Source organism: Marmota flaviventris, chromosome 9 (assembly GCF_047511675.1).
Source record: "Marmota flaviventris isolate mMarFla1 chromosome 9, mMarFla1.hap1, whole genome shotgun sequence".
In the NCBI taxonomy this organism is placed as follows: Eukaryota; Metazoa; Chordata; class Mammalia; order Rodentia; family Sciuridae; genus Marmota; species Marmota flaviventris.
Window position 1 is genome coordinate 92318422 of NC_092506.1, and position 22704 is coordinate 92341125.

The 22704-nt window shown below is 33.1% G+C and overlaps 1 protein-coding gene across 1 annotated transcript in view; it reads right to left on the bottom strand.

The window, feature by feature from the left end:
• Gucy1a2 (guanylate cyclase 1 soluble subunit alpha 2) overlaps positions 1 to 22704 on the bottom strand; it is a 271121-nt gene that overhangs the window by 77159 nt on the left and 171258 nt on the right. The window contains exons 5-6 of the mRNA XM_027930780.2: positions 15809 to 16294; positions 21 to 164 (exon numbers count right to left, since the gene is read on the bottom strand). Coding sequence (XP_027786581.1) covers positions 21 to 164; positions 15809 to 16294 — 630 coding nt within the window. The remainder of the gene's footprint in view (positions 1 to 20; positions 165 to 15808; positions 16295 to 22704) is intronic.

Here is a 22704-nt window from a genome sequence, read left to right on the forward strand (position 1 = left end):
CCAGGTTGCCAAAGGGTTACCTGAATTGGCCTTCCATCAGGTGTCAGCACCTCTTCTGAAAGTTCCATCATCTTCAAGGCCATAAGAGCAATGGGTTTGGCATGGCAGAGGCTTTTTCTGTGGAGTCCTGCTGCAACACAGTACGCATCACCTATTGTTTCCACCTGCAGCAATCAGACAAATCAAATGCAAACGCTATGAAAATGAGCCAGAAGAGAAATGATTAGTTATCTGCAATCACAAATGTTGCTGAAAAACATGTCAGGCAAACATCAATAAATTAAGCAATTAGACAACTGAGTATAATCATAGCAGAGTTTGCAAACAGCCACAATCAAACACTGACATCTCACTCCAGCACTGCTCATTATCACCATAGATGATCACTGAAATTAGGAGCAACAGGAATATAAAATAATTATCCCCCACAAAAATACTGATTGTATTGTCAGTATTTTACCTAGACAATTTCCAATAATAATAACCTTTTCAAGAACCAATCTCATCATCTTCAAATTTTCAATAGTCCTTCTCTGCAAAGCCTTGTTTTCCATTATTTCTACCTTCCCAATTGTTCGACACCTTTTCCTATATCTGTAGTTTGTTGTCAAGTCTGATCTTACTTATTCTTAAAAATTATAATGTCTAAAATTTCTTGAATTTATACTCCATACTATTGTGTCACACAGTATAAACACATTCTCTCATTTTATTTTCAAAAATATCCTAAATGGAAGAAAGTAGTAATAGTTATATTTAAGAGATGAGAAATTGAGATACAGAGATCCATCCATAACTCTATAATTAAATAGTTAACAGGTATTGTTAGGGACTTTTCTGGGCCCTATTTTAATTCTATTTTCAGTATATGTGATGATTTACCATTTTTGTTCTTAAATATTTAAAATATTTATCCTAGGTTAAACCCCCCAAATTTCCAAAGCATAGAACATGACACAAAAGTTAGAAATAACTTATTTTCAAAGTAAAGTTCTCTAATTATCCACTGAAGATTTGGTGGTAAAATGCTCAGTAGTTCTAATATTATTAATTAGACCAAAACGATAAATATTGTATTAAGTGCCCAATATCACCTTTTCTGTGAAGCCCTCAATGGTCCCTTCATTAGTTCTTAGTAAGAGAACTAATCTTTATTTTGTTTCAATAGTACTTTCCATATATCCCTGCTGTGGCATTCATCCTGGGCTACAGTCAATATCTATTCATATATAATCAATAAGTATACCCAGCTAAGTCTTGAGCTCTTTAAGGATGGTACCGTATCCTTTTCCTCCCTGTATTCATGATGCCTAGCCTAGTGTTTAAAATATGGTTATTCGCTAAATATCTATCAAATGAATAAGTAAGTAAATCAATCATGTTAACCATGATTAAAATACCAATCTATTTATTTACTTATTTTCACTATTAATTCTTGAGCACCATGTAGAACTCTGTTCCATGTGTATATGTATATGAAAAATACCCAGGGACTCAATGATATTTTTACCATGAATATAACAAAAATTACAAAATATCTATTAAGATTTAATATCAATCATTAGATTTCATGTGAATGCATCTAACTCTATATTATTAAAGATGAAGTACCTTAAACAATTTGAGCACTAACTTAACAAAATTATGAGAACACTTATAAAGCTCATGGGACTACAACTGACAAACTTATCATTTATTAGCAGAATATCATCACTTGATTTTTCAGAAAATATGTATAAAAATGATTAAATACCCTGAGACCCATCATGGCATTCAAAATTTTACCTGAAGACTTGTTTTCAAATGCTGGAAAAATAGAAATAAAATTATGCTCTAAGAGTAGAAAGACAATGTAACGTGAGTTGGCAAAGGCTTTTTTCCAAAGGTCACAGTATGCTTCCCCCAAAGAATTCTCAATGAGGAAAAAACCTAGTAAATAATCAACAGCTAAAATATGGCTATTTACCATTTTCTCCCAAATAACATGGTGTCCTTTGATATTCCTCATGTTATCCTATCCTTTTATCTTTATAAACAATTTTAAAATCTAGAATGCTGTTAGCTATCTACCTTGAAATTAACTTCTGATTTTCAGATATCAGAAGTCAGGGGCAATAAATTACTTGTACAAATTAAATTGCTTTGTAATCACTCTGAACATACATGTTCCCGGAACTTGATCTCTTCTTGGAATTTCTATTAGCATCCTCTTCCCCATCACCATTATCTTTCCAGCAAAAAAGCAATAGTTTCATTAAAAGGGTACTTCTAAAATTTACACCACAAGAATTCATAAAGATTACTAATGTGTTGCACTTTCTCCTTAGAATGATATAATGCAATAGAATGGAGAAGATGGATTAATGTGACCAGTTGCTATAACAATAATATTACTGTAAAATAAGTGAAAGATTGAAAGGCAAAATTTACATATAACAAATTCACATTAACATTTATACATGATTATTTGAACATTTTAAAAAATTTGAAGTCAGATCAGTAATCAGAAATAATAGGACAAGGAAGTTAGGTAAGAAATAGGATATTTTAAAAATGACACATAGTAGGATGTGGAATGCTCACAATAAATGTTTATAAATGCTATTTATAAACACCCAACATATAGGAAAAAAATCCTAAAAGACATTGATTTAATAGACTAATCTAAATTGTATTCCAGCAACCACATAAACTCCAAATATTTAAGCCTTAAGACAACAAAGATGTGTTAGTCAGGTTTTATTTGTTGTGACTGAGATACCTGACAAGAATAACTTAAAGGCGGAAAAGTTTACTTTGGCCTCAATCCATGGTCAGCCAACTCCATTGCTTTGAACCTGATTTGAAGCAGAATATCACAACCTAAAGTGTGGAAAGGAAAACTGCTCAGCTTGAGTGAGCAAGGAGACTAAATGTAATCCCTAAGAGCATGCCCCCTTACTTCCTCCAGTCCTGCTCTATCAATCTACAGTTGCCACCAGTAATTTATTCAAATTATTAATCCATCAAATGGGTGAGTCCACTGATGAGGTTAAGCTCTCATAAACTAATCTCTTCATCTATGAATATTGCCACATTGGATAACATGTTTCCAATACATGAGTTTTGGGGGGGATACTTCATATCCAAACCATAACAAAACGTTTATTTCTGATTCATGCTTAAACAGCCACACACAGGGTGACAGGGTGACACCTTGGGCCACATCATTCCAGTAATAAGGCTAATAGAAACTCCACATCTGGAACTGGTTGCCATGGCAGAGGGAAAAATGTTCTGACAATTTGTACAAGAGCTCTTAGAGCTTCCTCCCAGATGTGACACATTTGACTTCTCAAGATTCATTCACAAAGCAAGTCACACTGTTACACTTAATGTAAAGGGATGGGAAAATGTAAGCTGCCTTGTGTCCAGAAGAGTCAGAGATAATTGGTGAAAAGCACTAATGAGAACATGGATGGACAGGAGATCACGTACAAATTTTAAAATACCCAGGTGTCTGTAACCTGGAAATAACATTCCTATGTAATGTTTTTATTTCCTTCCAGATATATTTTTAACATCTTAACCTGAAAATCTTGGTGAGACACTACCACCTTAATAATACTGTTTTCCAGCTCTGTACAAATTTAGTTATAAGTGAATTTATGTGGAAATTTTAGTGGGTCTCCTTCAAAATAAGTATTTGACTTTGTTTCCTGAGGAAAGCATTATATATTAATTCCAATTGCTTCATAGGGTTATTTCCTTGAGCTAAACCAAAGTGAAAAAAGTAGACATGGTAAACAAACTACACAAAAACTGTTCAAAAAGTTGACTACATTCTGAGTTCCTTTATAATTGCCTTGTCTTTTTATAAGTTTTAAACACAACAGACATCATCTAAAATAGTGCATCTCATTTATTTTCAGCATCTCCAACCTGTTCTGGAATAATACTAGAACAGAATAAAGATGGCTAGACTAAGCGTAGAGATAGAATAATGCTTATGCAAATATATGACAAACATTTCATCCTTTTCTGAGCACAGACTAGGAAGCTTAAGCAAGAAAATTATTGTGTACAAGTGCTGCCATGCTATTACTATAGCTGCTTTTATCAAACTTTAAAGAATTCACCTATTTTGGCATCTATGCTCAACACTTTTTAGTCAAAATCAGCACATTATTCCAGAAATAAAGGTGGTGTAAATAAATTTCTTAGAGCTATGCATTCACCTTTTGGTATACTTTATTTTAGTTTTAGATATTATAGTTTCAGTTAGATTCTTAGTCTCTATATTTTCTCTTTCCCTTCCAGGCTAATGTTCAAGAAATAGCTGGAAAGTTTATAGCTCAGGACTTAGCCCTCTCTTTTTTTCAAGTTTTCTTTCCCTATTCTGGTTCTATACCTTTCTTTATTTCTTTTGTGGGAGAACTGTAATTTTCTTATTTACATTTTAATTTTCTTATTTACATTTTTCTATCACTATCACAGTACTTATCGTATGTATGTGTGTGTGTGTGTGTGTGTGTCTGTGTTTGTGTGTAGGCATTTGTGTGTAGGCATTTGTGTTTATACTCTCCCCTGATATTTAACTTTTTATTCCTGGACCCTAGTACAGTGTGCCTAAAAGCATTTCACAAAATGCTTTCAATTGTACCCAGTTTCTACAGTTGTGGGGGAGTAATGTCTGATATCTCCCAAGTAAGTGTCTCAATTGCTAAACTCAGGACCACCTGTGTAAGAATGAACTACAAGGTGCTTGTTAAAAATCAGGTCCCCTGGAGCTGCATGGCTTTACTAAATCAAAACCTAAGTTTAAGGCCAGCTATTTGCATTTTCACAAACTCCCAAGTATTTTTTGATTCACCAAATTTGAAGACTAGGTATATGATGTGAGTTAAAAACAGTACAATACTCCTCCAGATAGTCACCATTTTTAAAGCACCAATGGACTTTCAGAGAGAAGTGCTGTTACCCTGAGCCCTGTCCTTTCTAATAGATTCCCTCTCTTTCACTCTATCCATACTCTATCCACAGAGGTAATAAGATTTCGTAGACATTTCCTTATTTGTCAGGACTACAGATTACAACTCCCAGCTCAAATACAAGCTCTCGTGTGTCCTCTCTCTCACACACACCAAATGCTGAGAATGATCTAAAACAGTAGATGTTCAGTGATCCAAAGTTTGTTGACTTCACTTAAATCCATCCAAGCAAATTGTACATAATGACTTAGAATTCAAATGCAAACAATTTTAACTATTTTGATAAAGCTATCTCAGAAACATCACTCTTTAAAAATTCTTTCTAATTACACTCATTCTGGTTGATTTGACCTAAATACTGCTTTTAAGGATGTCTTTACAGTGCTCAGCTGATACAGCATAGGAAAGGAGGTCATGGATATAAATAGAACAGTGAATTGGCCGGGGAACTACTCCCAATTGAGGAAAAAATGGATTCCAAATGACTGCCTATCAAAGAAAGCTCTTCTCCTGGTAAAACTCTCAGTAAATCTATCAATGTATATTTCAGATCCAGCACAGAAATCTCAATCATGTGGAAAATACTGAGTCAGGCCCCAGGCCATTTATCATAAACTTTATGGAACACTAAGGCATGTTAACAAATAAAAATATATTCATGTAGCCGGTCAAAATTTCATTGTTTCAGTTCCTCAAGTTAGATATAAGCAACTCAAAAATTTTTTTGGTATACAGTAAACAATCCTATAATAGGATTCAACAATAGGGCTCTAGTTCCCAGGTTCATCCACTTTCTTTCTTATTCATTCCATGTTCCATTCAAAATGAACAACTCAATGTTCTTTGCAAACTTTCTGTACCTTCCATCACTGTGCTTATATTCAAATATATTGCTCTACCTGGATTCTAATCACTCACTCTTTATAAAGCAAATATTAAGGGTTGTGTGTGTGTATGTATAAAATTTATTTAAAAATATGGAATTGAACCCAAAGGTGCTTAACAGCCATGCCACATACCCAAGCATTTTTTTCAAAAATTTTTAAAAATTTGAGACAGGATCTCACTAAGTTGCTTAGGGCCTTTCTAAGTTGCTGAGGCTGGCTTTGAACTTGCAATCCTCCCATCTTAGCATCCTGAGCCACTGGGATAACAAGTGTGCACCACCACATCTGCAAGGTCTACTATTTTTAAGAACAGTTTTCTAGGGATTCCTGACTTGCCAAAACTTTAAGCATGTCCTCAAAGAACGTTAAATATCTGCCATATTTTCAATAAAGACCTAAGAAGTGCTAACAGATGTTAATTGACATCACAAAAGTGAATAGTGAAACCCAATTCAGCAAATCAAATGAAAATATTTTCTTAAAAATGTTTTTTTAATCTAATATCCATAAGTCCAGCTATTCTTACATATCTATGAAATTACTATTTTTTCCCCTTAAGATTAAGTACACTTTTAGAAATAAGCCTTGCCTAGCCCCTCTTCCAGGAATTAAATCTGTCCAATGTTTCGAAGTCCATCTCTCATGCCCCAGTCCTTCAGGACAATATCATAATTGCTTCTTGTAGAACACCAGCAAAATTTGGTTTTTACATGTTTTATACTGAACTCAGTCATTTGTGTTTTGTACATTCCCTACTATCGACTGATCCAGATTGTTAAATCACTTAACTCTGAAAGCAAGGGCAATATCTTAGTTTTGTTGTATGTGTATGTGTGTGCATGTGTGTGTGTGTGTGTGTGTGTGTGTGTGTGTGTGAGAGAGAGAGAGAGAGAGAGAGAGAGAGAGAGAGAGAGAGAAAAGAGAGAGAGAGAGACCATTCCATGGCTCTCTAAATATATCTATTCAGTCAACTCATATTGACCCTACTTAAGACCAAAACAAGACTATATTGAGGTGACCAGGGCTTTGCATGAATGACAGCATGGAAGTGTTTCCATTATTAACTGGACAAAATTGACTACTTCTTTCAAGTTTCCAACACTGACTCAAGTTTCTTGTACACAACTTACCAGCCCAGGTAAGCTACCACTATCTTCTCCCTAAGTTATGCCAATACTGCGCTTGTCTACTCCCCGACCCTCAAATCTATACCCCACACCACATTTCAAGAATTTTTTTTTAAATAAAGCAAATCTACTTGTATCACTCTATTCAAAATTCTTCAATGAATTCCCTTTGCTCCTCTGATTAAGATCAAAAGCTTTGAAATGGTTAAAACATCTATAGGCTCTAGCTTATGCCTGTATCTGTATCTTTGTCATATGATATTCCTCTCGAAATATTAAATTGCATTCACACTGATTATTTCATTCCTCCAATTTCATCTCCTTTTCTTCTGACTCAGAGCCTGAGTTCACTGTTTAGAATCCTTTCTCCTTTCCATTCTTTTTTCCTACTTTACTAATCCTTTGGATCACAATTTATAGGTCACCTTTTCAGTGGTGTTTTCTTGCACTCTGAAGACAAAATACAGTATTTTTATTATACATTTTAACAACACCATATGATATTCTCTAGTCATTGAAATTTATAATTACTTATTTTTGTGTGTTGCTTAAATGCTAATTCGCCTTCATTAGACTATAAAACCCATGAAGACAGAAGTTAAGTCTGTTTTTTTCACCACTTTGTGAGGAGCCTGACACAAGGTGAGTTCTCAGGATATTTCAAAACTTTGAAATATGAATGCATAAATGTGGTCAGTCAGGTTTTCCTCCTCTGAGTTGTTTTTCTCAGGTATTTGTCACAAAGACAAAAAGCTAACAACTTCCAAACTCATTTTGAAGATCAAAATTACCCTGATACCAAAACAAAAAGGATAGTACAAGAAAAGAAAATTACACACCAATATCCCTGTTGAACAGGGAAGCAAAATCCTCAATAAAATACCAGCAAACCAAATTCAACAACACATTGAAAGGATTATATTCTGTGATCAAGTGAGATTGATCCCTGGGATGCAAGGATATGGGAAGCTTCACAGAGGCAATCAGTGAATGCAATACACTACATTAACAAATGAAGGGTAAAAACTATATGGTCATCTAAATATATAGAGAAAAGGCACTTGAAAAAATTCAGTGCCATCTTATGAAAAATAAATTCTTAAAGAATGTACCTCAACATAAATGTTACCCAAAGATGCAAGTGAAAGATTCTCACTAATCTTCCACAGTTAACTGTATCATTACACAATAGTTCTCCTTTGTATATCAAGACACTGTAATAAATTAATTTCTAAACTCAAACACCTTGTTCACCCTCAACACTGACCACTTTGTTATGTCAGTATGAGCAACTCAGCTTTTGGTTCTGCACATTTTGTGATTTTAAGTTTTACTATTCATTTGTTATGTTAATATGTTTACTTAAAATAATACTTCATAATATCAGCTTGTCTTCATAAACAATTCTTGTCATTGAACAATTGTTTCAGATAGCCTCAGGCCCTTCAGTATAGGATTTCTGGCAAGGTTTAGAATGTAAATATGTCAGTTGTATCACCATCAATTTTTTAATAATTCGTTATTGGGTGAGTTTAGTAAAATGGAAATTGACATTCCAGACAACACAGTTCTCTCTCATCTGATAGCATAATGTCAGTCCAATGGGAAAATCTTGGCAAATTGGGGTGTTTCTACTAACCTTTTCCAAAACTAAACCTTCAATTAATGCTGCTATCCAGCAAAAATGCTATAAATAGTTCTCCCACTATTTACTACTTAACAATATGTGTAATTTAAATGTGCAGATTTTTAAAATCAAAACCAAACTGAAGAAATCCATTTTTGTTGAACACAAACTGTGTTCCAGTCACAGTGCTCAATGCTTTAATTGTGATATATCACTTATTTTCCAGAACAATCTTGTGGCGTAGATGTTATTATATCCCTTTTGAAAATAAATCTAAAGTAGCAGAGATATTATATTAATTTAGTTCTGATTCAGTTTATAGTTCACATTTTAGAACAATAGTTTGCATCATTCATGTATCAGGTAGGCAGTGTTCTCCATCAACTAGATAAAGAACCAGGACCAAAAATTTCTCTGGCCTGTATTACATAAAATTGTACATATAATGTTTTTCTTCATAAATTGGTATCTTGTCTCTAGTAACTTTGACAATCACCAGTCATACTTCATTCTTTAAAATGAAAATGAAAAGAGTATGTCACATGACTATTCTGAGGTTCGAAAAAACTAATAGCTAAAGGTCCTTATTATGAGGACCCTCAAGGGAGTAGTTGGCAAGATGAATCTCAATTTGTAATTTGCAATTTGAGTCTAGAGGTAAGAATATAACTAGGTCTCCTTTTTTAAGGTACTCAATAAATTGGCACTATTTTTGAATATATATGGGATCTCACACAGTGTTGTTCTCTTTGGCTCCAGGAGGTTAAAGAGGATCTTTGTACAAAAGTTAAAAGAATAATTTCAATGTAGCAGATCCTTATGAAAATCAGTGCTCCCAATAGTGAAATGCATTAGCTGAAGCCTATGTCTAGTAACCTGAGCTATTCAAATATAAGCTATAATCTTTTGATGGGACAGGTGGAAGAATTTTCTGAAGGTCCCCTGGTTCTATAAGATTCTAAGATATCAATTTTCAGTGTTGAAGCTCTATGTTGGCTAGGAAAATGTTCTCAAAGCACAACCTTGATGGCTCCCTATCAACAGATCATTCATCTATGACAAGTTTTAAATGACTCGGTTTTGTTTTTGTAAACATCTTTTAAAGTAGAAAAATGAGAATTTAAATTTGTTGTAAAATAAGTCCAAGCTAACATCATACCCAACAGTGAAAAACTAATAACTTTTCCTCTAAGATCAGGAACATACCAAGGGTGCCTGATGTCATCACTTCTATTCTAGCCTGACCAATTATACAAACCAACAAACAAAAAAGAAAAAAAGAGAGAGAGAGAAAATGAAAAAAGAAAAGATACCCAAATTAGATAGGAGGAAGTCAAATTGTCTCTGTGTGCAGATAACATGATCTTATAAATAGAAGGCCATAAAAACTTCACAAAAACTGTCAAAACTAATATACAGGGCTGGGGTTGTAGCTCTGTGGTAGCCACTTGCCTGGCATGTGTGAGGCACTGGTTCTCAGCATCACATATAAATAAATAAAAGTAAAGTCCTATCCACCAGTAAAAAAAATTAAAATAAAAAAACTAATAAATTTAGAATGTTTCAAAACACAAAATTAGTATACAAAAACAGTTGTGTTTCTATGTACTAATAAGGGGCCATCCCAAAAAGAAATTTTTTAAAATTTGCATTTATAATAGCAACAAAAAGAAAAAAATTTAACTATGGAGGTGAAGTATCTGTAGAATCTATGAGGACCCAGTGAAGACAATACCAACAACGCATCTCGAGATGCTATTCTCTTGGCCCCTTATTTTTACTTCCCTCCTTATCCTTCCTTCACAATCTCCCTGGCATACAATTTGATTCTAATAATCTAAAAGAATGAAGCCAAACCAGAAGTATTTTACCAGTAAGCACTGGACACTCAATGTTTATATACATACAAACAAGCCTATTAACGCACACATATATGTTGTTTATCAACATACACACACACACACACACACACCCCCCACACACATGCCCAGATACACTCATTTCAGAAATAATGGCAGCTAACATTGATATTACTGCTATAAACCAAACACTGTTCTAAGCATTTCACATCTATCTTATTTAAAAGCTTGTAAAATATAATCACACATTAGATAAAATTAGTTTCTATTTACAGATGATGAAACTGAGGCACAGAGGTTAAATAAGCAACTAAAGGTGGAAAGATGGAAATTCCAAGTGGGGAACTTAATAGAAGACTGAGTTTGCACAGCTGTGGCCAATTTGAATGAGAGGAATGAAGAGAAGGATCTATCCTTCTCCTTGCTGCTTGCTTATCTCCAGCCTAAATGCCAAAGGCAAAAATATTAATTGAACAAACCCCTCTTCACCAATTTTTAGAGCACTATATAGTATTTTGAAACTAACTATATAATTCTGCTAGTAGAAAAGGCAGCAAAACACAATGCTTATCTGTGCCTTTCACCTCGCCTCCTAAAACATATAAATTAGTTCTTTGCACTCATTAAAATCATGATAAAAATAGTCAATTTGCATAACATTTTGTTAGCTTCTATGGAAGCTATTCCACCTTATCAAATGAATAAGTTAAAATGTTTATTGAATGAGATAATGAGTGAATTGAATAATTTTCTCTTCAAAAATTCTTCTTTTCTAACTTACAGGAAGACATTGTTGCTTCATTTCCAGTCAAATAGCAGCAAAAGTATATGATGCTGATATTGATGGAGACTGCTGAAAAGGACCAGTATAAATCTTTAATTGTGTTCAATATCAAAAGTTTGTGCACTGGTCATTAAAACCCATAAAATATGTATATTTAGGGGGGTGGTGAACCAGTTACTCTGTACTAAATGGAACTGGCATTTAATTCTGGGAAATAGAACAAAATGAAATATACATATTTATAAAATTCCAAGAATAACCTAAGTACTTTAAAAGGCTTTTTGTTTCATTCTAAAGCAAAATGAGAAGAAAAGGAAACATTTCATTTATGCAAAATCATATTCATACTGCAGTGACACCCTTGAGAGATTGTGCTGCTTTTTTCTGAAGGCTGGCTGAAGGTCCAGTGAACAGACGGCTTTGGTAGCTCAGTATTGTCAAACGTCAAGACAAATAAAAATTCTTGAGGCATAAAGTTCTGCAGCTTTGGAACTTTATGTGAGCAATGTCTGCTCTCTTCTATTAACAAGAAGGTTAAAGGTGGGGATTTAACTCCATGATAACGCCTTATCGAATATACAAATTCAGGAATGCCAGCATATCTGGGCAAAGCCTAAACAATCTCCACCGGGATGCCCAAATCCACAGGACTTGCCTAGCTGTGTTTAACATACACACTCAAACAAAACACTGATCACGTTATATATAAACCTTTCTGTTATAGATATGTATCACTATTTACTTCTGAACTCTGTATTCATTTTTATAGTGTGTTATGATTTGAATGTGTCTCTCAAAATTCATGTGTTGAGAAAGGGGAGGTACTAGAGAATGAAATAGAATGAATTATGCTATACACATGTATTAATGTATCATAATTAATCCCACTTTATGTATAATTATAATGCATGAATTGAAAAAGTACTAGAAGCAAGACCAGTAAAGGAAGGGGAGGGAGGATGGGAGGGAAAGGAGAAGTACTGGGAAATGAAATGGAGCAAATTACGTTATATGCATGTATGAATATGTCACAATGAACCCTGCTATTATGTATAATTATAATGCACCAATAAAAAACATAATAAAACAATTAAAATTATACCAAAGAGAATAATAGTAATTGTTAGAGAAGACTTTATTTAGAATTGAAAGTTATATAAAAATATTGAAATGAATAAAGAAGAGACATAAAATTTTTTTTAAAAAAATCATATGTTGAAAACTTAATCCCCATGCAAGAATATTGGGAGGTGGGGCCCCTATGAGTCTCAGTTAAAGCTCTGATTTATTATCTGCATTATTTTACCTTTCTGAAGCTCAGTTGCTTTATCTGAAAGTAGAGATAATGTAATAACTCAATAAATGGCAGATAACCTGACATTTACTACTCTACCCCAGTGCTGGTCTAAGTGCCATTCTTATAAGCTCACTGAAATAAGATGTAGCTGTGAGACAGATTAATTAGTATTTTTATTTTATACTGTATGGTACTGGAGAACAGTGAGATTAAGAAAGTGATTAAAGCTGAAAAGATGAGAACTCTAAGGAGCAGTGAGATGCTGCAACTTTGGCAGAATAGAATGGGAGGAGCTGGGGAAGTACTTGCCTTTCTTGCTGCCTCTCAAAGGGTTTGTCAAAGTGCAAACATAAAATAAGGCAAAACCTACATTACTGCTTTATTATCCAATGTGATTGTTATGATTTTCATTGTTATTACCATCATCATCATCATCTATAAAGCATTATTAGATCCAATAAGTTAAGAGTTACTTGTTCCTTCTTTCTTTCTTTATTTTTGATTCTCTATACTCTACAAAATCTGAGAGGAAACACAGTATGTAGTACATTATTTATGTTGGCTTTTTCCTGAATATATCTGCCTTCCTAGTTACAGGAGAATCAAAAGGACATTTGTGCCTCCTTCAAGTTACCTAGTTCCCACTTAGTATTCACATACCTTTAACATCTTGGTAGCCAACCACTGTAGACTTTAACTTTCTCAATGCTTAAAATATGCACAGTAAAGGAAGGCTTGGTTATTTTAGCAGAATCTTCTTTCTTACCATGTCCTGTCACAAGGAACTGAATTCTCTTACAATTGTCATCGTTTTTCCCTCATGATAGAGAAACACGGAATAATGAGATGATTAAGGAAAGGGAAACCACAAGTTTAGAGACTCAGAGTTTCACTGTGTCACAGCAGACTTTGAATGCCTCATCTGAGCCACCCCCTCTGGCTCTTTTTCAATGGCATTTGTCATTACCTGGTTTCCTTTCATATTCCTAACATATAATAAAAGTGGGCTGTATTTATCTCTGTGAAATGATTATTCCATTAAAAATTCTACCCACACTTTAAATCTAGCAAAACTCTTCATTTTACTAAATCATCAGAATTGGGATCCTTAAAAAAAAAAAAAGAAAGAAAGAAAGTGTAGCCTTTGGGATTTTAAAAATTTCAGTAATTTAAATTTTTGCAGAAAGTTTATGGTATAAAATAGCAAGTAGGTTCATGGTATAAAATAGTATTCGATAAACTTTCCAGAAAATAAACTGTAATAATTATAATTATTAGAAAGCAGGCAAGTCAAATGCAGAATTTTTAATTTATATCCCTTCTTATAATGTACTTCATTTTATCTTTATTTTATACAGAGGAAATATTCATTATTCCCTCTTTCTGGACATACTTGTCACCACTGTGGCTTCAGCACACATTATCCCATAGCATCAATGACATTTTAAAAACACCTAGCCCTGGATTTTATTTGTATATATTAATTAAGTTTCATAAGCAAGCTTAGTTTAAGAAATTTTGTGAACTGGATTGTTTCTGTTTATTTTTTAAATATACCCCCCCACAACACACACACGTACACACATTCAAGGTTGTGTATCAGAGAAAGAGAAAATCCATTTTGCAAGTTAAAAGGTGCTGATAATTATTTATGACTACATAAAATTGCCCATAATTTAATAACATACAGGACAATTTTAATGTCACGTGATATTTCCACAGATTTTCTTTTTCTGAGGTTTCCCAGCTAATCTCAAAGGAAGGAACATTTGATGTCTGTGTAAGGTAATTGTAGTTTTAAACTCTGACATTGTTGTGGTACCCTCAGAAGTCACATTTGTTCATCTCAAAACCTAATTTATACTTTTATTTAAACCAGGGATTCCCAAGATTTTTCAAAAGTGGATCTATTTGTCCATGTACATTCCTCATTTAATTGTAGAAATTTAGGACTAGAAAATACCTGTTTTAGCTAAAAGAAGCTAACGTTGAAAGTCAGTGACTTTGAAGGAAAAGATTGGTGATTGCAGAAATTGATATAATAATGTCCAAATCTGGAGGAAGGAAAGTGTTGGCAAATCCAAGCTAATTTCCCCTCTCTTCTAGAAATGACAGGGCATTACACTGATAGATACACTCTAGTATCTTGTTGGCTAAGAATCAGACAGTTGGCTATATACTTGGCAATACCTCTATTATAAATGGTATAATAATAAACTATAAAGAAGTTAAAAACTACTTATAGTAATTCTTATTGTGTATAAAAAGGCAAAACCCTCATATAGTCTCCACTTTGAATATTTACCATTCAGAAGAGACAACTGAAATAACTGAACACTGTTCTATGTTTTACAAAATGCAATGAGAGAGGACTCCTTTCTCCAGAAGATATACCCTGATGAAACATCTTCTGGAACATAATAAGAAACTAATAAAATAAAACAGATGATTCTTTCCAAATATGCTTATGTGAAAATCAAACTACAAAAATAAACAGCTTATCTAGTTGGACTGTTTATATTAGTATTTGTTACCCTTCCTATAAAAAAGCCCTCTACTCTGAAACTGTGTGATCCATATAAAATTCCATTTAAAAGTTGCAGAGTTATTCATTACTGGTTAAATTACTCAAGATGTTGCTATGCTTCTAACAAGAAATAAACTAAGAAATTTGCCAAATCAAATCAATAAATGGTTATCGGTTCCCATTATGAAAGTTTTTGCATTACGTAGCTTCAAAAATTAATCTAGCAAAAGGCAATCATTTGGGCAGTAACTAGGATATTTACATGTATTCTTTTAGAATTAAAGGAGTTTCACTTAATTGATTAACCATGGTTTCACTGATAATGCAATGCACATTTTAATATGCTTTGCTATTTCCTTGTAACTGTCAACATAAGATTCTTAGTTAATATCATAATTTCATTCTTTAACCAAGAATAAGTATGTAGTTCAAATTTGTCTAGAATTACAAGTTTAATTTTTTTTAAAATAACAATGAATTTAGAGAACTAGCTATACAGAATTCTTACTGAGCAATATCAGGATTTACAGTTACTTATACCAATAGTATAAGTTGACTTATAATGAAAGTTTACTTATAAAGCATAAAAACCTGTATTCTGTATTAAGGCTTCTAGTTAAAGAGATATAGATAAATTATTCTTAAGTTCAAGTAAAAAATGCATTTTGAAACTTACGATGACAATTTGTTTTTAAATAATATGTATATTTAAGTAACTAAAATCCATTACCTTATAAATATCCAAAAATCCACACTGGTGGTCGAATCTAGTGTACAGTTCATTCAGCATGCTGATCACCTGCATGGGGGTACACTGGGCACATATGGCTGTGAAGCCTACAATGTCCGAAAAGAGCATGGTGACATCATCAAACTTTCTGGCTTGCACTTGCTGCCCTTGCCACAACTGCTGGGCCACATCGCCAGGGAAAATAGAATACAGAAGATCCACTGTCTTCTTTTTCTCTTCTTCCAGGGCCTGGTGAGTTCTTTCCAAAGTTGCCTTTAATTTGTCCATCCTCTTCTTCAAGCCATCTTGGGCTTTTGCCTGCTCGCCAACCAAAATGACATCTCGGGTGGCATCATGGATAGGGATATCTGAGAGATGCAGGCCCCGGCCCATGAGTTCATCCAACTTGTCCACACATGGGGAGCCCAGAAATAAAATGGAATTTGATTCTGGCACATGGATCATTTGACCTTTTACTTCCATCACCTGTGAAATTAACATGGAATTTTGATCAATATTTTTCCTTCATATGATATGTTGAAAAAAGCTTTATTATTTGATGAGTAGGATGAACAAGAAATAAAACATTTCAAATTCAAATTGCAACTTACAAATTCAGATTCATCTTGCCAACTACTCCCTTGAGGGTCCTCATAATAAGGGCTTTTAGCTATTAGTTTTTTTAAACCTCAGAGTAGTCATGTGACATACTCTTTTCATTTTAAAGAATGAAATATGACTGGTGATTGTCAAAGTTACTAGAAACAATATACTAATTTATGAAGAAAAAAATTATGTGTACAGTTTTATGTAATAAAGGCCAGAGAAATTTTTGGTCCTGGTTCTTTATCTGGTTGATGGGGAACACTGCCTACCTGATACACGAATGATGCAAACTATTGTTTTCTAAAATATGAGCTATAAACTGAATCAGAACTAAATTAACATAATATCTCTGCTACCTACTAGATTTATTTTCAAAAGGGATATAATAACACCTATGCCACAAGATTGTTCTGGAAAATAAGTGATATATTACAATTAAAGCATTGGGCACTGTGACTGGAACACAGTTTGTGTTCAACAAAAATGGATTTCCTCAGTTTGGTTTTGATTTAAGAAATCTGCACATTTAAATCACACAAATTGTTAAGTAGTAAATAGTGGGAGAATTATTTATAGCATTTTTTGCTGGATAGCAGCATTAATTTAAGGTTTAGTTTTGGAAAAGGTTAATAGAAACACCCCAATTTGCCAAGATTTTCCCATTGCACTGACCTTATGCTATCAGATGAGAAAGAACTGTGTTGTCTGGAATGTTAATTTCCATTTTACTAAACTCACCCAATAACGAATTATTAAAAAATTGATGGTGATACAACTGACATATTTACATTCTAAACCTTGCCAGAAATCCTATACTGAAGGGCCTGAGGCTATCTGAAACAATTGTTCAATGACAAGAATTGTTTATGGAGAAAAGCTAATATTATGAAGTATTATTTTAAGTAAACATATTAACATAACAAATGGAGAGTAAAATTTAAAATTGCAAAATGTGCAGAACCAAAAGCTGAGTTGCTCATACTGACATAACAAAGTGGTCAGTAATGAGGGTGAACAAATTGTTTGAGTTCAGAAATCAATTTTTTACAGTGTATTGATACACAAAGGATATCTATCATGTAATAGCACAGTTAACTATAAAAGATTAGTGAGAATCATTCACTTGCAGCATTGGGTAATATTTATGTTGAGGTATGATTCTTTAAGAATTTATTTTTCATAAGATGGCACTGAATTTTTTCAAGTGCCTTTTCTGTATGTATTTAGATGATCATATGGTTTTGATCCTTCATTTGTTAATGTAGGGTATTACATTCACTGATTGCCTCTGTGAAGCTTCCCATATCCTTGCATCCCAGGGATCAATCTCACTTGATCACAGAATATAATCCTTTCAATGTGTTGTTAATTTGGTTTGCTGGTATTTTGTTGAAGATCTTGTCTAACAATGAGTAATTTCAAAAATACCCTTTTATATAATCCATTCTCAAAGAGAAATTGTCAAAGGAAATTTCAAAATCTAATATGGAATGAAAAAAAGGCTGTATAACATTAAAATAAACAACATACAACAGTGTTGAGAGGTAATTTGTCACTCTAAAATGCTTTATTTCAAAAAAAGATCATTAGTCTATAATATAAACTCCTACATCAAGAAAAATAAGAGAAAAATAATCCAAAGCTAAAAGAAAAAAGGAAGTAATAAGCATAAGTATGTTGGTTAATGACATTGAAATCAGGGCGGGGGATGGAGGGGGATAAAGAAAATGAACAAAAAAATTCAAAAACATCAGCAAATCTAATAAGACTGATAAAATAATAAGTGAGAAAACAAATCACCAGCATCAGGAACAAAACAGAATAGCATTATAAATAATAGAGCATCAAAAGTATAATTGAGGTACATTTTGGACAACTGTACCCTACAAAATATTTTTGACAATTTACCCTGACAATTTAGAAGAAATGAATCAATCCTGTGAAAACTACAAACTACCCAAACTCAACCAAGATGAAGTGGATAATCAGAAAAATTTTAATCATAAAGACACTAAATCTATGGAGACTATCATGCTAAGTGAAATAAACCAATCCCCTAAAACTAAAGGCCAAGAATGTTCTCTCTCATATGCAGATGCTAACACACAATAAGGCAGTGGGAAGAATAGAAATTCATTGGATTAAGCCAGGCGAGATGGCAGAGGCCTGTAATCCCAGTGGCTCAGGAGGCTGAGACAAGAAGATCCAGAGTTCAAAACCAGCCTCAGCAAAAGCGAGACAATAAGCAATTCAGTGAGACCCTGTCTCTAAATAAAAGAAAAAATAGACTGGGGATGTGGCTCAGTAGTCAAGTGCCCCTGAGTTTAATCCCTGCTACAAAAAAAGAAAAAAGAAGAGGAGGAGGAGGAGGAGGAGGAGGAGGAGGAGGAGGAGGAGGAGGAAGTTGTTCATTGGATTAGACAAAGGGGAATGAAGGGAAGGGAGGAGGAATGGGAATAGGAAAGACAGTAGAATAAACTTAATATAACTTTCCTATGTTCATATATGAATACACCATCAATTAAATCCCACATTATGTACAACCACAAGAATGGGATCCTAATCAGAGTAAATTATATTCCATGTATATATAATATATCAAAACACACTCTACTTTCATGTATAATTTTAAAAAAGACACTGAATTTATAATCCAGACATATCTTGAAAAAGAATTTTCAGGACTAGTTGATCCTCCTGGAAAATTCAGCCATATATTTGCAGAAGTATTAATACAAAATTTACATAATTACTTCCAGAAAATAAAAGAGAAGGACACACTTAAATGAGGTGTATCTCCACACTTTCCAAAAAAAAATCCATCAGCTCACTGACAGAAGAAATTATTTATTTGCCCTTGCATATCTATAATCTAGCTAGTATGTGATGATCCACATGTAATGAGAGGCATGTTTAACCAGAACTACACAATCCCAATATGTAGTTTCTTCAAACTGTATAGGTAAATGTCATCTATATGCAAAGACTTATCTTTCTGTAAAGTATATTATTTAAGCCTTGAGTGTTATGCTTACCTAAAACTATTTGAACTGGGACCTCCACTCAAAATGGTTTCTGTAAGTTTAACAATGTTTTCCATGTGATAGACTTGTTAAATTGCTCAGTTAATAATGCAGAAGACAACACGAACAAGTCAAGGATGCCCACCCTTGCCTATTTTATTCAACATAGTGGTAACTACAGAAATTAGGCATGTCAAAGAAATAAAAGGCATCCTAATAAGAAAGGAAGGAGATAAATTGTTCTTATTTGTAGACAACATGATAATAAGATTGTACTTGGATATCTATGGGGATTAATTGCAGGACCCTTCTCAGATACGAAAATCCACAGATGCTCTACTTCCTAAAGCAAAATATGAGCATATAACCTACACATATCCTTGCATATATTTTAAATCATCTCTAGACTACTTATATTACCTAATACAGGATAAATGTCCTGTAAATAAATAGTAAATTATACTCCATGTATACATGGAGTATACACTGTACTTTTGGGGGAGATAATGATAAGAAAAAGAGACATGTTAAGTAAAGATCAAAATTATTTATTTAAATATTTTTTACTTCCAATTGTTTAAATTTTCCAATGTAGAACCTGAGGATATTTTATATAGAAACCCCTAAAAACTCAACCAAAAACTGTTAGAACTAATGAGCAAATTCAGTAAAGTTGCAGAACACAAATTAAATATACAAAATTATTAGCATTTCTATACACTAACAGCAAACTATCCAAAAAGTAAATTTAAAAAACCACTCCATTTAAAATAGCATCAAAAAGAAAAATACATGTAAATGAAAAAAAAATACATGTAAATGTAACTAAGGAGGCAAAAGACATATACACTGAAATGAAAGAAATTGAAAACATACATTAAGTAAAAGCTGGCTATGTTCATGGATGTGAAAAATTAATATTTTTAAATGTCCACACTACTCAAATGGTTTGCAAATTAAATGTAATCCCTATCAAAATTCAATAGCATTTTCCATAGAAATAAAAAATAAGTAAATAAATAAATAAATAAATAGAATTGAACCACAAAAGATCCCAATAACCAAAACATTCTTGAACAAAGAACAATGTTGGTGGCATCACATCTTACTTCAAAAAATACACTCCAAAAGCTATATTAACCAAAACAGAGTGGTACTGGCATATAAACAAAGAAACCATTAGGACTGAATAAAGAACCTGGGGAAAAAACTTCACATATTTATAGTAAATTGGTCTTTGACAAAGGTGCTAAGAACACACAATAAGAAAAGAACAGTCCCTTTAATAAATGGTTTTGGGAAAACTAGATATCCTAAATGCAGAAGAACTTAATTAGACCCTTATCTCATGCCATATAAAAATCAACTCAAAATGGATTACAGAATGAAGAGATCACCTGAAGAAAGGGACAAAATATTTGCAAAACATTCATAGGATAAAGGGTTAATATCTAAAATATATAAGAAGTTCAACTTAAGAATAAAACAAAAACAAAGAAATAAAAAAATCCCTATTAAATATGCAAACAGCCCAAACAAACACATCTCAAAAGAAAACATACAAATGACCAAGAGGTATAGTCATACATCTCAATGTTTCTATCAACAAAGGAGCACAATACAATAGCAGTCCCATAAAATCAGACCTCCTAGTGACATCACAGCCATCTCAGTGTGAGTAAGTGTAGTCTATGATGTTCACAGCAAGGAAATCACTTAATGATATATTCCTCAGAATATATCAATGAAGGAGTTGATGCATGACTAAGTAGGAAAAACTGCTCAATGTCACTAAACATTAGGGAAATGTAAATCAAAACCAATAAGGCTGAAAATAGAAGGGAGATAAGTGCAGTACAGGAAAGGAGGGAGGATGGGGAAAGGAAAGAAATGTGGAATGAGATTGACCAAATTATGCCATGTATAAATATGAATATACCATAATGAATTTCACATTTATATACATCTATAAAGCACCATTTAGAAAAATAATAAATAAATAGAGGGAAGACAGTAGAGTATAGGAAGGGGAATAGAAGGAGGAAGGAAAGAAGGGAAAGAGGAAGCACTAAAGACTAAAATGGAGCAAGCAAATTATATTCCATGCATGTGTGATTGTGTCACAATGAACCCCATTACTATGTATAACTTTAATGCACCGATGAAACAAATTTTTTAATAAAATAAAAATAGTTGTTTTAAAATAGTCTCTTTAAATGGCAATTATCCAAAAGATGAAAGATTATAAATGTTGATAAGGATGTGAAGAAAAGGGAACCTTTGCACACTACTTGGGGAATGGAAATTAATACAGTCACAGTATGGAGGCTCCTCAAAAACCAAAAAATAAAACTACCCTATGACCCAGCAATGTACTACTGGGTATATATCTAAAGGAAATAAATCGGTATGTTAAGCAAATACCTGCACCCCATGTTCACTGTAGCTATTCACAACAGACAAAATATGAACTCAAATGTCATTCAAGATATGAACTGATGTTTGTGGTATGTATACACAATGGCATGTGCCATATAAACAGAATGGGATGCCAACAGCCTTCTAAAAGAAGGAAATCCTCTCACTTATGAGATCATAAATGAACCTGAAGGACATGGAACATGAAATCTGGCACAAGAAGACAAACACCAAATAACCGCATGATCTCCCCTGTATGTGGAGTGCAAAATAGTCAAACCCAGGGAGAAAAGTAGTGATTACCAGAGGCTAGGGGAAGGGAGGACTGGGGAGATGTTGATCAAATGAGACAAAACTTCAGCTGGGAGACATAAATAAAAAATAAGAATAATATAAGAGAGCTCTTATTTTCCTTTCTTGCTTATTTATTTTTATCATTCAGTTTGTATGTTTGTGTTTTGGTTCTTAGAATATAATTATCCAAAGATATCAGATGTTGTAAAACAAAATCTATTTCCTCCACACAGCTACTAACTTTTAAAAATATCATTCTAATATCTGCACTTATAATAGCTATTCATTCGTTTTATAAATATTTACTTAATATACACACCTGTCAACATTATTCTATGCAGGAATTAAATCAGAACATCTTCCCCTTTTTACTGAAGTGAACAGAAGAAAAATGTGAGGATATTACCATGAGATTAACTATGACACTATAAATTCAATAGATTGAAATTTTGCCTTCATTGAGATGAGATAAAATAAAATTCTTAATATTTATTGATGAAATTAACACCCCCAAACTCCCCCAAATAAAAAATATAACTCTTTAGATACTTTATC